Source organism: Mastacembelus armatus, chromosome 12, assembly GCF_900324485.2.
Source record: "Mastacembelus armatus chromosome 12, fMasArm1.2, whole genome shotgun sequence".
Classification (NCBI taxonomy): Eukaryota; Metazoa; Chordata; class Actinopteri; order Synbranchiformes; family Mastacembelidae; genus Mastacembelus; species Mastacembelus armatus.
This window is the reverse complement of record NC_046644.1, coordinates 12,208,482-12,223,305: the sequence shown is the minus strand read 5'-3', so window position 1 is coordinate 12,223,305 and position 14,824 is coordinate 12,208,482. Positions and strand designations below refer to the sequence as shown.

Here is a 14,824-nt window from a genome sequence, read left to right as displayed (position 1 = left end):
CATGAAGCTGTTAGAATTTATGATCCAGCTTCAGTCACAACTCATCACCATCAGTGGTTTTCCATATTTATCTGCATTAGCGATGACAGGTCATCTGCTGGCTTTGTGACTGGGTTTCTCATCTCTTTTCATTTCTGATAGTGCTGCTGAAATACTATCAGTCTGGCCTGAGATACTTCCTCCCTCCGTCCTTACAGTAAAGTTTTTCACTTTATTTCTCAGATCCTCATTCTATGTCAGGCTGTCCTGATAGAAGGACCCCTCTCTGTAAGGCCTCTTATCATTTTCTTCTTGGTGAGGGACTATGGTTGGTGATGTATTTCGATGGTGTACAAGTCTGTATGACAAACTAGGAAGCACTTTTAGCTAAAAGCAAATATTTTTCCGTATAACAACAAATTGAACTGCACTGAAAGAAAAATAGAAAGAAATAACTATTGTCAATTGTACACAAGAATGATCAACAGAGCAACCTTTGGAATAAGGTAACCACAGCATACAAATCCATCCATGTTTTAAACCAATATGCTGGTCATCCATGTGCGACCTTGATGCAACTCCCCACACCTCCCAAAGCAAAACATTTTAAAAATCTTGTTTATTTCCTCAACTGCAAAGAAAGAAAGGATAAAAGGTGACATATGGTTATTGGTGGGAGGTTTGAGTGCATAAACTTATTTTTTTGTGCGAACAGATTTTTTTTAATTATTATAAATAACATAAATAGCTGTTCTTGCCTGTTAAACTTCTCAAAGGAGGATTTTGAGAAACTCACAGGAGCCAGTGAGTCATTTGTTGGGCATTTTAGACACATTGCTATCTGACCTTGATTTTTTTTAATCTGGAAACCAAAGCTAACAAAAGTCTAATATCTGTTGTGCACTGTGGAAACATTTATCTAAAATTGTGTCAAAAATATCTGACAGCTGAGGTATAGGGCAGAGTATCCTAAATGTATAATTTCATTTTGTCCAAGAATCTGAATTTGTTGCGCACTAGAGATAGCAGTGTGTGATCTCACTGTCCATCCAACTGAAGTTGCTCCAGCTGGCCGTGATAAATCTTCTGCTCAATCCTCCCATGTGTCTCCAGAGCACAGTCTGACCCCAAAAAGGTCACAACCAACCTGCAGAGGGGACATACATCCTCCTCCACCCTTCCACTGCACCTTCATCCCTCTCTACCCCCTGCAGGCTTCAAAGGCTTGTGCACACATGTGCACATATCATACATGCACAAACACAATGAGCACATTCCACATGGTCTCCTCCATCTCTGCTGCTACACCCCCACACCGGGTCATCCGTTTTCACCATGCAACTTCCAACAACCTGTTTTGTGTTTACCAGCCATGTCCAGCTGACCTCTGCAGAGGAATGAGAGGGTCACTCTGAGGCTGCCAGTGATGCCAAAACTAATTTATGGAGGCCTGTCTGCAGTAGCTCCAGACTGTTCGCCTATACCACCTTAGAAATCTGCTCTCCCATCAGTTTACAAATGGGTGTGAATGTGGCAGAAAGGTGCTATATCCACAACAAAACATGTACAGACTGATATATTGTATACACAAACGGAGACAACCTGACTTTTGCTATATTCCTATAAATGCCAGGGGCTGCGACACTGCCTAAACATAAATAAGGCATTGAATGTAATGTACTGGAATCTTGGGACATACAGACACATTTATTTTCTAATGAAAATAATCTACACAGATGTACAGTGCTGCATTTACCAGAGACTTTATGCTTAATGAAACACACACACATACACAAACCTACAAGAGAACAGGTATAGATGAATCCAAGTCTGCGTTTTGACCCCAATGTAATTGTGTGCTGCCTGCATTCAAACACACATTTTCAATCCCATCTTCTCTTACTTACTCCTAAAGCATCAAAGCTCGAGCTGTTTATTTAACTTTGCCTTTCCACAATGTCCATCAACACATCTCACTGCGATTCATCCATCCATGTGGTCTGGACTTACTTGAAAACAACCACAAGGCACCATGAAAGGCTGCGCTCCATTACAGGCATATTCAAAGTCTACTGTCACAGTGTCTCCACAATATGTCACTTTACCCCATAATGTTACCCCCCGATAAACAAGTGGACATAAACATTCATTCAAGATTGTTCAAGGTCTCTATGAAATTTACAACCAGAGAAATTAAAGAATCACTTGCATTTGACCTGAGACTTGAACTGTAAAAGAATGTTTTGGGATATATTCACTTTTTTGCCAAGGGCTAGATGAGAAAATCAATACCACTCTCATACTGTAGATATGAGCAGCAGCCAGCTAACTTAGCTTAACATAAAGAATGGAAGCAGAGGGAAACAGCTGCCCAACACACTAAATAACACTCTGGGTGCTCAATGGTAGGTTACCTTCACCCTGTTTCTACTCCTTAAGCCAATATTTTTAACCAGTTGTTGGCTGTAGCTTTATATTCAAGATACAGACATCTACGTGGCACAAATCTTCCCATGTAACTCCCTGTATCGAAGTGTCTAAGGGCATTTCTTAAAATATCAAACTATTTCTTTAAGTTTCAAAACTAATAATGCTGAATTTCCAACAGTGAAGTGTTCCTTTCAGTACCCCCTCTAAACTAAAAAAAGTATGGAGTTCTCACATGGAAGATTATGCTCATGTAGTGCACTGAACTATTACACACACACACACACACACACACACACACACGCGCGCGCGCGCACACAAACACACACACAAACACACACACAGCCAGCCTCTGCTCCCATGCCTGACTGCTGGAGCAGCACATCTGCCCAGGGATCAAATTTTGTGTGGAGGAACCGTATCCACATCCTGACAGGAAGCAGCACACAGAAGGCTGGAGGATCCCGGTCCTGCCGAGGACCAACTGCTTCTGTTTTGTACTGCTGGGCCGCTACACAACACCAGCTCTTACCTAATTTCACAACACTCAGCTCCACACAGATGTACAACACATACACAGATGTGTAGCATGTTATAGTCCGTCTGTTTATCCATGTCTCCTATATCCTGAAAATGTTTTGCATATCTAGTTACATAGATTTCATACACTTGAAGTACATGTTTCAATCTGACATGTCGTCAGTGTTACTCACACTATTAGCACCAACAGAGTCTCATAAGCTGTGCTATTTATACAGTGCATAATTATAGTAGTCAAGTTCTAAATTAAATCACATACTTTCTATTTAAAGCATAAATACAACAACCCTGAGAGAACACCCAAGTGATTATGTTTCACCCTCTACTAAATTCCAACTACAAAGTTTTACAATTAAAGCCTCAACTCCTCCTGCACACTTATGGAACTGAAATGGAGCTACAGAAATGAAATGGCTTCTTTTAAAGCAAAACTAATACCCAGTCTGAACGCACCTACAGAGACACACTGACATTTTCAGGTATTTGAAGACTGCTGTGAAAGAAAACACCACACACTGCATGGAAAATGGCTCCTCAGAGAGTTCTGTTGATCATGCATGTCTGTCCAGAAAACCAGAGAAAGGTTTTAGTGGTGTAAGGTGAACCTGTTGTTGGCCGTCTGTATACTTCAGTCAAGAATGCACAGCACTACTTTATACAGATCGTACCAGTTTGTGTGTCTGTGCCTTTTGGCTGGTGGTCGACCCACGACATGTTCTCAAATAATAAAGGGGGTAATTTTCATCTGAAGTGGATATCAGTGTCGTAAATGATGGACCATCGTGGATGAGTGTTTCTCCTTTACTGGTAGTAGTTGCATCAGCAGCTTTGGTGCAGACGCAGTGCGTTTTCATGGTCGATCAATACAGGACAAAGCAAAAATAAAAGCATCGGTGGAGGAAGTGAGTCCAAAACGAATACGATTTTTAGGAATGCATCCAAGTATAACTGTCACGTAACCACACTGAATTCTTCATATTTATACTCCACTGCCACTGAAAGTCTGAGGCTGAGGTTCATCTATTCTCTCCTAATCAACCAGCCTACAGAAACAGGTGGCAAATTGAGCGTGCTGCTTTGATTTATGGGTAACCTTCCACATGTTTTACTCATTTGGTCAACCTTTAAAAGATCAGGTCACAGAAGAAAGAGAAAAAGCAACTGGTGACTGAAGTATTAGAAAAAGAAAGTTGACAGAAGGACTGAAACTGAATAAGGTTAACACTGCAGAAAAAAAGTCTTCATACAAATCTTCATTTTAACTACTACTAGTCTGGACTGACAGGAACAAGCCTCCTGTCTATAGTCAGACAGTAGAGAAGAATGAGAATCAGTGTCACCCTTCAAAAGATGTTTCTGTCTGAACTTCACTCTTATCTTCCAGTGTTTTATATCTATGTGGCTACAGACCCTCAAACTCACTGGACTAATATTGGATGAGATATAAAACACGCCTGCACAGACTAGAAGAGATGAGGAAATTGTCTGAAGAAACATTTCTTTACCAGCTGCGGTATTTCATGACTAACTGTGAAAGTTACAGCTACTCTGAACCGGTCAGTCAGTTTGGGATTTTACAGCTGGTCTTAATTTTTGACACAACTTCAGGAAAGCTCTTCTTTTTCTCAGGGTTAAAATTAAAAATCACTTTCTGTTTCAATGTCAAGTTAAATAATTTAGATATTAAAGTGTTGATGAATTGTTATAGCTTTCCAAATTACTAAGACTTATCCAGCAGTATCACTGACACTTCTGGAACACCAACACCTTAACTATGATCAACTGAGCATTACAAACATACACAGGGCAGGTCCACTTTGCGCCATATGCTATGACTACACTCTAACAATAATACCTAAAAAAGGCTATGACAGCATTAGAAGATCATACATAGATCGCTAAATTAAAGAACTGACACATAATTTATCATTTAAGATAAATCCAGTCATTAGCTAACATTTAAATCATCTCTTAACGATATTTCTAAACACTGTGTGTGTGTGTGTGTGTGTGTGTGTGTGTGTGTGCGTGTGTGTGCGCGTGTGTGCGCGTGTGTGTGTGTACCCAGATGATAGCTTTACAGCCTAACACCAAACTGTGTTCTTAATAAGTGTTTGACAAACATTTAAAATACTAATTTAAAACAATCGTTAAATTAGTGTTAATATGTGTACAGTGTAAATAGATGAATCCCAGATCACACTAAAACACAAATTCTAATGTCGAGCAACTATCTCTCTCTTCTTTCTCAATCAGAGACAGAACAAATGCACAAGTGTCATCTTTTTGAGCCTGAGAGCCTGTCGACCCTCCCCGCGTGTCATAACCTTACGGGCACCGTGACACTGTTGGCATTCATCGTAAAAGACAACTGGCTGTCCATCTTCAAACAATTCAAAACATGAACAGGAGGCTCGGGGAGGGGGGAGGGAGAGGACAGGGCAGATAAATGCACACCCGTTCTCATGGTAGCCCCTCTGGAGATCATAAGAGCTTTTGCTCATCATAAATACCACAGGACAAAAAATAGATACTGTAGTACGATCAACCTGTCACCCTGTAATACTAACAATAAAACCTGTGAAAACATGCTTCTGACTACAGAAAAATTAAACACATCCACTGCCCTCCAATCTCATCAAACTACTATAGATACTTTATATTGCAAATTTAAAAATAAATTTTATCTTTAATCTTTCTTCTTGCAGCTTTGCTGTATATTACACATTTTGTCACGGCACAGCAATGAAAAAACAATCAGAAGAAGGCTTCAGCTTCACATACAAGCAGCAGGAAAGTGGAATCATCAGCAGCGTTTTCTTAAGAGCTTGTATCCAGCACAGTACTCACCATCAGACCCACGACTCAGTGATGCCAATCCAGTTACCAGGAGAACAGCCTGCCAGGCCCACTCCTGAGGTAACCACACCACCACCACCATCATGTCAGGACCAACCCCAGTCACCCGCCTCCTTCAAATCCCTGAGGTGCTGCCACAGTGAGCACACCCGAGCAAAGAGGTTGAGGTGTGAGATTGAATTTTATATCCTTCCCTGAAAGAGCGCCAGTCCTCTTTCTATACAATTATCTCTCTGTGAGTGACTGCCACTTCGCCTCTTTGCACTCTCAGGAACTTGCCGACTGCAGTCTCCAGCACTACTCCACACTGACAGCCTGGGAGAGACAGACACAGAGACAGAAGAGGGGGAGACAAGAGAGAGGGGAGGGTGTTACTTAGTTGCTCACTCACTGTGCTATTTGTCCAGCCCTTTGTATGACCAGTTAACTACAGAGAGAACAGCTGAGTATATCTGAATCCACATATGGTCTCTCTCTCTAACTCTCACACACACATCACTCATATAGAGAAAGATCATAATAGAAGTGGGAAAAAGGGTGAACCAAGGCTGTGTACGTGAGCATGGGCTGATTGGGGTGTGAAAGGCAGCATTGAAAACATCATTAACTATTGCCACAGCCATAAAAACAAACAGCCTGCCAAGAGGGACACAGAAACTACACTAGAGCTAAAACTTTGGCCTGTGCTTACAGAGGATACAGAAGATGCGCGCATATGTTTTGGTAAAACAATCTGATAGCAAATTCTGCAAATGAAACAACAATGAAGGTAAAGATAGACAAACAAGAACTACAAATAGGGAAAAAAGGAATTTCAAAATAAAACTTCCTCGTTTATGTGCCTGTTAATTCAATGTTAAATTGATCAAAGTTATCTAGCCAATGAAACAAAGTCAGTCGCATGCTGACGTAATGAGAGGGAACTACAGCTGCAGACGCAGGTACTGAATGAGATTAAAAGACAAAGGACATTAATCTGAAACTTTAAACTCTGTATTAACATTCACACACAGGATGATCATGCTCGGTTCCTCGTGAGCCTGAGGGTGAAAGGGGTGAAAACAAACACTTGTAGAGCTACAGCAGAAATCAGGTCATCACACGTCAGGCGATTAGAGGTGATTAAAGATCACACCTCCAGGCATCGGGACAAATTAACATACACACTAATCTAACACACACACACACACACACACACACACACACAGATGCGCATGCAAACATGCAATACCACAGAACAAAAAATGCTAATAGAGAAATATGCAGATAGTGAATGATTTATGTGAGCTGCAAGCTAAAAGGACAAAAAGAAAATAAATTATTCTTAAAGAAACAGATGTTTATCACATCCAAATGCTTTTAGGGAAGCAAAGAAAAGCAAAACAAAACAAAAACAAAAATGCCCCAGTGATAATAAAGCAGTGAAGGAGGGGGGAGTCAAAAAAAAAACAGACAAATTGGCTTCTCCACCTCACACCTGTGCCCTCTTAAAGTCTGACCGGGTGGGAACAGCAGCTCCCAGCAGCCACTTCTCCTCTCCACTGCTCCACTCACTCTATAGCTGTCACTCCTTATTTGTGCAGTGCTGTGTATTACAAGTGATAATTCAGCCTATTCTAGAGCACAAGTGCATGGGGAGTAATGTGAATGGGTCAGTGCACCTCACACACCCATCTGCGCTCCATCAAACACCCAGTGTGGAGCCTCCCTGTATTCTCAGACAGCCTACTCAGGGATGGGGAGTCCAGGGGAATGAGCAGCTCTGTAGGTGGGGTGGGTGGGGGGGGTGGGAGGTGGGTCACTAAAGGGGTTGCAAATGGGCCAGTCTTGCTTTCAATGAAATTAACTCTTTACTTCCCTTTCCTACCTCCCTTATTTAGACCTCAACCACAAAACCTATCTGTCATCATACACATAGTTATAGAATGATTAATATTGCTGACGAAATCATTCTGTCAGCACCTCAATCACTGTAAAACCACAATGTTTGTTGCAACTGGAATGTGAAAGTCATTAGACATGCAAGAGCCAGGATACAATTTTACACCAGTTCACATCAGTTCCCTCAGTAAAGTACTACAGTACAATAAGCTGTAATGCAATGAATTGAATGAACAATCATAAACAATCTGAAATGACTTTGTATTTAAGAATTTAGGTTATTAGGTCCAATTAAAACAAAATTGTACTTGGTACATTGTTTTTATGGTGTTAATTTGAAGTAAGTAGGACACAAGAGGGGCTTAAAAGAAAATGCTCTATGGACCAAAATACCAGAGAAATTCTGAAAATGTTTCCAGCATGTGTTTACAATGAAAAATGTCTGTTAGAATAAGAATGGAGTGCCATCAACTTTCCTTAACAAGTCTCTAATCATTTACACTAGAACACAGGTATAGTATGTGCATACACCTTTGAAATATGTTCCAACACCATAGATACATGTGATTATTGCAAACACAAATAAAGAGACATGAGGCGTGGTGGAAGATTTGCAGCATGGTATCAACAGCTCATAGAAATGTGATGTGTTGCTGTCAACACAAAAATCATTAATCATTTCTAACTTGGAGTGGCATTTTTAAATGTGCTGTGCTCTACAGATGCCATAAACATCATAGAGAACACAGAGCTTATTGCTGCTTCTCTTTGAATAATGCAAAAATATGTGTGCACACGCATGCGCATGCACGTGCGCGCACACACACACACACACACACACACACATTATTCTCTCTAGCTGTAAGAGATCAATTAAAGCAGCATGATTTTTTTTGCAATAACCTGTCTCAATTTCATAAGGCAAACATGTTCTAATGAAACACAGACCTAAAATTAATCCTGCCAATGGTGTGACAAAACACCATGAAAATAAGCCATGTTTTTTTTTTTATTTCATAAAAGGCCTTTAAAGGAGAAAATACATCTTTCATCACACAGCAAGAAGAATAGGGTGGGGGGTGGGAGGGGGTGACTGTGAAAAATCACTGCTAACCTGTGAAACAAAAAGCCATGACAGAACACAGATGATGAAATTACTGTGGGCAGAGATGGAATGCGTGTCCTGAACGATGTCCCAGCCAGGGCCAATCTTACCCTCAGCTCTGTGAAATTAGGAGGATTTTCAGCAGCTCAGCATTAAAACGGTGTCACAGAATCCTGGAAAGCAGTTTATTACTGTGGCAGTAACACAGCTGTCCGGGCCAAATGGTCCAATTGGGGAGCAAGAGCTGAGAAAGTGTGACAGCATCTTCATCATCCAGCAAGACAAAGATGTGCTACCTCTCTCTTAACTGCATTACAAAAAGCACTGCTATATTTTTCTTCCATGGAGCAGAACTAGCTGCAACTTTATTAGATTGCTGTCAGAAGATCCCAATTTCCAGAAGCCCAGAAGTTAAATCTACAAAAGTGCTTGCTTTCGTCCAACCTACAGTCCAAAACCAAAGCCTCCAATGTTAAATTAATAGCGTGCAAAGAGGGGAAAAACAGCAAAACATTGAAACTGAAAAGCTGCCAGTGGTAAACACTTTGCACTTTGGAAACAAAAAACCCACTGGCTAATCAATTTATTGATTACTCGACTAATTGTTTCAGCCAAACAACAGCACTAGTGCATTGTCACGTTTTCACTTGAACGTGGAAAAAACTGGATTGCGCAACAACATTATTTATTTAGCAATTCCTTTATTTTACTAATAAGAACAGAGTAGGAGAAGGAGTACAAAGGAAAGCTGACATAGCCTAGTCTACAGCTAACCACAAAACGTCACTTAAATACATATCCATCCAAATCCAGGCGTGTTTGTTCAAGCAAGACATCAATATTTATATATGTAATGAAAATATATTGTGAGATCTCTGCAGACTCCCAGCAGCGTCTCAGTCGAAAGGCTGATAAATATTCAAAATTCACACAATAGTAGGGCAAATCACTCTGCTGAGATTGACACTTTGAAGTCACAAACAATGCCGAGGGGGAATAAAAATGTGATTCACAAGGAGTGAAAAGGCTGGCACAGCAAGATTTGCCCTCCCTTCCCTCCCTCTGTCGGTCACGCTGCCTCATTCTCTCATTCAGTCTGTCTCACTGTCTCTTTCTTTCATGATGTGACGACATAGTGAGATATTGAAAAGCGCAAAAACATGAGCACTTCTGTTGAATTGCTTTTCTTTGCCAAAAATTCACTTTCTTCACCGGAATAACTGGAAAACCAGAACTACTATCAGTTTTAGAGATCACACATCATTCAAAAACTCCCGGTTTCTTATGTTCCTACATTACTAATAAACATCCTATATTTCAACCTAAAAATGAAGTACTCCTAGAAGAATTTATCATGTTTCATTGCTTAATTCAAGATTTGACCTGTCTAATGGAAGAAAGTATATGCTTGTAAACTTGAGGAGATGATGTATTAACACATCTGAATTTACAGCATTCAGACATGCATCTGTGTGTGTAGGTGATAATTAAGTTTCACTGAGGTGATTGTGTGTGTTCGGTCATAAATCTCAAAACTTTGACTCTCATAAATATTTCATTTAACACTGCTTAAAGCCAGTCAACATTCTTTATAAACTAGACATGGCACGTAAAGCAGTAACTTGCACACAACAAACGTTCGTGTGATTATAAAGAATGAATGTAATTCTATAGCAAACTCCTACAGACCCAATAATGTTTTATTTTAGTGTAAACCAGTCTCTACCAAGATCTCCATGCTCTTATGCAGATTCAATAAGAACTCCTTGTCTTCACCTATAAAGCTCATTTTGGTTAAGTGTTTGAAGAAGATGAGACTGGCTCAGTGACTTGCAAATTACAACATGACAACATGATGTCAGATTTTAGACTGTAATCATACAGCGGTTCAGTAGACTGCTTTGACAGACAGCTAGGACCTGTTTCTCATTTGCTTCTTTCATTAGTTCCACTTCTAACGCAATCTACTGTTCTAATCAACGTGGAAGTGCAATTAGAGAACAATCCAGTGAAGACATACTTTTTAACACCATCTTATTTTGTTAGTGATTTTTATTTTCTGCTGATTCTTTCATTGAACAACTACAGCTGGTTGTAAAGAAGCTGATCAGATTTCCTAACAAAATATCTACTTTTCTTATTACCCACTAATGTAGCTTCTTCAAAAGAACCTTATCAAATCCTTTAATGGGACAAAAATGTCAGAATCTCTTTATATTTGACTGCTAACACCGAAGCCAACGGAAAGACTAGAGATTATAACAATACACAAGGCCCTTTCTGTGGACCAACTGATGGCTGCACCTGAAACACACCTGTGGCTCAGATTTCACCCATGAGCCCAGCAGTTGCAAAACAGCCACACAAACATAGAGATGGACCTGTGTAATGAAGCATCTGTCTGACTCTGAAGTAGGGTCTTAAGAAAGTGTTCAGTGATATCCCGTTGCCGGGGCTGCAACACAGACTACCCAAGAACGGCCGATTGAAATCCTTCCACTATATCTTTCTTACTGTCTCTACCACTGAAGGTCACTGGGCCACGTCTTGTTCAATCTCTCCTGAGTAAACCACCTTGTTTTTGTCAGCAGGCCTGGCTGCCAGTGAACTGTACTTCACTTAATTCCCTCACATTTCTGTTCCCATTCATTTACTGGCCACTTGATCACCCAAACCCTGGCATCTTACATAATACTATGTACTCAGATTACAGTTACGCACCAACCAAAGGAAACATTTGAAAAAGCATTGTGCAGCAGTGTGTCAACTATAATTATTCATGGAAAAGGAAATGGAACATTAACCCTACAATGTCAAATGTATTCACAAATATAGTATGTTAAAGTTTGCAGCATGTTGCATAATATCAGCTTCAACAGTCCAGGCTATAAAAACTGAATCAGAATAGCCTGCTAAATAGGGATTACATGTAGTCACTTTCCAGTAAAGGGAAAAGGAACAGGTGCTCTCAATACAAAGTGAAAAATTAGAGGAGGTTTTCTTAACATGGCCTTTGTGCAGCAAGAACTGAAAAAACCAAGGCTCTTCTTGCCAAGTCAACCAGGAGCATTTAATGAAGGGATTGTTGCTGAGTGTCTGCTGGGCTGTAAACCAAAAGGTCTAATTAAGGGGTTCCTGTGACGGTCAGACAAAGCAGACAGCAGGGGTCAAGACGCTGGTCCACAAACTTGCTGTGACCCTCACACCTGCCTGGTTGCATTATACTGCAACATGTCTGTGCACAGTGGACATGCTCAACTGGCATATCATTACCACACTTGTACCTTAGAGAGAGATAAGTGGACCTGTAAGCATGTGATCCTGACACCCGTTTCAATAAATTCATTAATGGAAATAACACTTGAGATCATGTGCCACTGTTGAGCATAATTAAATTATTAAATTAAAAAAAAAAAAATACCACAAAATATGAATAGACATTAATTAAAGGACAATCGAGAATGAATCAGAAGTCCAGGTGATCTGCCTTTTCAGAAGTGGAATGAATTCCCTCTATTCAGTGTTTTGACTTAGTTACTGGTGTTACACAAAGAATCTTAACATTACATCCAATAACTGAAGCTTGGCAGGCTGCAAAGGGGCCTCATATGTGTGCGTGTCAGAAGTTCATGCCCTCCTTCCACACTGCAAAAACAAAAAGATCACCTAGTGTGAGCTTCAGTGCTGCCACTAACAAGACTGACTGCTACAGAATGGCTCCACCTGTCTCTTGCTCCGATTAGTCTTGCTAGCTACCGAAGTGATAAATAACCAACAGAGAATTAATCATGGGACAGGTATATAGTCGAAGAAATGGGGAAAAAAAAGTGCATGAAAAGCCTGAAATGTATGTTTTTAAATAAAAGCTGATGATTATTAAAGGAAGAAATACATTTGGGAGGAAATCAGAAGTCCTGGTTTACACCATTCACACAGACATTCAACTACACACAGGGTGGTCACCAAATTATCAGCTGTTTAATACTTTATTAGCTTTAAAAGATTTTTTTTTAAAACCCTCTGCTTGATCAGTTGGTGGATGCAAATTATTTTAATAAGTTAAATATTTATCATTTTAAAAAGTTAAATATTTGGCACTGGAAGTTAAAAATGCATTTTTAAAAGCCATTGATTTAAACACATTTTTATTACAATTTCATATTTTTATTGAAAAACATTTGTAATCTCTGTGGATACTGTTCACAAAAATTTACAACAAACAAAAAGGGGGAAAAATCCTAATAATGATGCTCTGCTAATTATATCGCCACGCATCAAGGGTATCATCACAGCAAGACTACCACACAATACAAAGACTGGTGGACGCACTGGTCCAATTAATCACAGCATCATCAATCTGACTGGCAGCAAAAGCAAACAGGTGGAGATAAAAAATAAATAAAACATCTACTTAACAAAATGAAACATCTCCTCTGGTGCAAATGAAGACTAATTTGCAAAAATATTACACATTAAAATTAATTTTAAAGCTCACACAGATCCCATCAAACGCAATAATGTAAACCCTCAGATGAGGCAAACTCCATAAGGAACAATCAGGGCACTTGGTTCCATGTACCAAGAGTATATCTGGAGAAATAAACAGCCTGTACATTATTCATTACAGTCTTTTGGACATTGGATCCTTTTTATATGCCCCCTGTCCCTGGCTGTAGTTAGGCATGAAGGAATGGATACAACCCAGCCCTTGGAACAGCTACTAGACTCTATTTATGCACCTCTCCACGGACTAGTTGACACAGACAAGTGGGGTTTAAAATGGCAAATTAACTGCCCATTGATGCCCCCAGAAAGATCCTGTTCATTAAAGCAGACACTCAGCCATTGTGATTAATGGTGTTTGGATAAATTTAGTTTTACTGCCTTATAATTCAGAGAAAATTAATAGAAGTGGCTGAGCCATTGCCTTGGGTCAAACTACCTGCTCTGTGTCGTTGGAGTGAGAGGTTGAGAGGGAGTAGATGGTAAGAGCAGGAGGGAGGGAGTCTTCTGTGCATATTTTCCATGTACACCCACACCCCTCCCTTGGCTGTAGTGCTGAAAGCCCTTTTGTGTGTTTGTGAGTGGTGTGAAGGCTGCAGTGATACAGCATAGACCTCAGTTGCTTTACTGTGTTGTCAATAACACTTTAATGGCAAATAAGCACTTGAATAACCTGGGAGCTGATCAGTCCATCTGAAGAAAGGAGAGGGGATGACAAACTGCCTAAAAATATAAAATAATCTGTAATCCCAGAAATAATCCAGCACGTGCACATACTGACCAAGATCAGTCTCATTTAAAGTGAAGATGAATTTAGAGGCACTCACACACAGGCATTATTAAAAGTACTAGAATTTCTACACATCAGGAAGATTACATATATGTATAGTCCAAATGTATATTCTAGGTTTGTATAATATAAATCCTGTATAGTGACTCAACATGAATGGTTACACAACATCCTCCAGATGCAATGGATGGAGTTTCAGTGCATTTTACAAATGTCTTGGTCTGCTTCATCATCTAAAAAATGCCAGGACCATGGCCAACTTCTGTCACAGACATTCTGACTTGTTATAGCATGGACAAAAAGCACATTACAAATAACATTTACAATGACTCTGTTCTATTCCAGTGTTCCTCTAAGCCATGGCAGGATGACGTGTCAGTGAGTCAGCATGTACCAGGAGTATGAAGTGGAGCTATGGGAACTATAATTAGCAACCGTGTTAGCATGAACAGCTTTTTCCTCCCTTCAATAACAGTTCATATTGAATGAAGTTAAGCACAATACCTGATCAAGTGGAAATGCAGGGATATGAAGTAAAAGATACCACACACACCCAACAAATGAATATAAATAAACAATTCCTCATCAAAGGAAGAAAATATAGCAGAATTATGATCATTGCTGTCACTGAGCATAAGGTCACAGACACCCTGCAGACTTCCCCACATCACACACACTGTCACATTTGACCCTTTTCACTAAGCCTCTCTAGCTCTGATGTTTCTGCTTTTCCAGTTAAG

General features: G+C 39.9%; 1 protein-coding gene across 3 annotated transcripts in view; it reads right to left on the bottom strand.

Moving 5' to 3' along the window:
- Window positions 1-14,824, bottom strand: part of bmpr1bb (bone morphogenetic protein receptor, type IBb) — a 40,126-nt gene that overhangs the window by 8,632 nt on the left and 16,670 nt on the right. For all 3 annotated transcript variants that reach the window (XM_026298090.2, XM_026298091.2, XM_026298092.2), the window contains one exon: window positions 5,797-6,120. In XM_026298090.2, coding sequence (XP_026153875.1) covers window positions 5,797-5,890 — 94 coding nt within the window. In that variant the 5' untranslated portion in view covers window positions 5,891-6,120. The remainder of the gene's footprint in view (window positions 1-5,796; window positions 6,121-14,824) is intronic.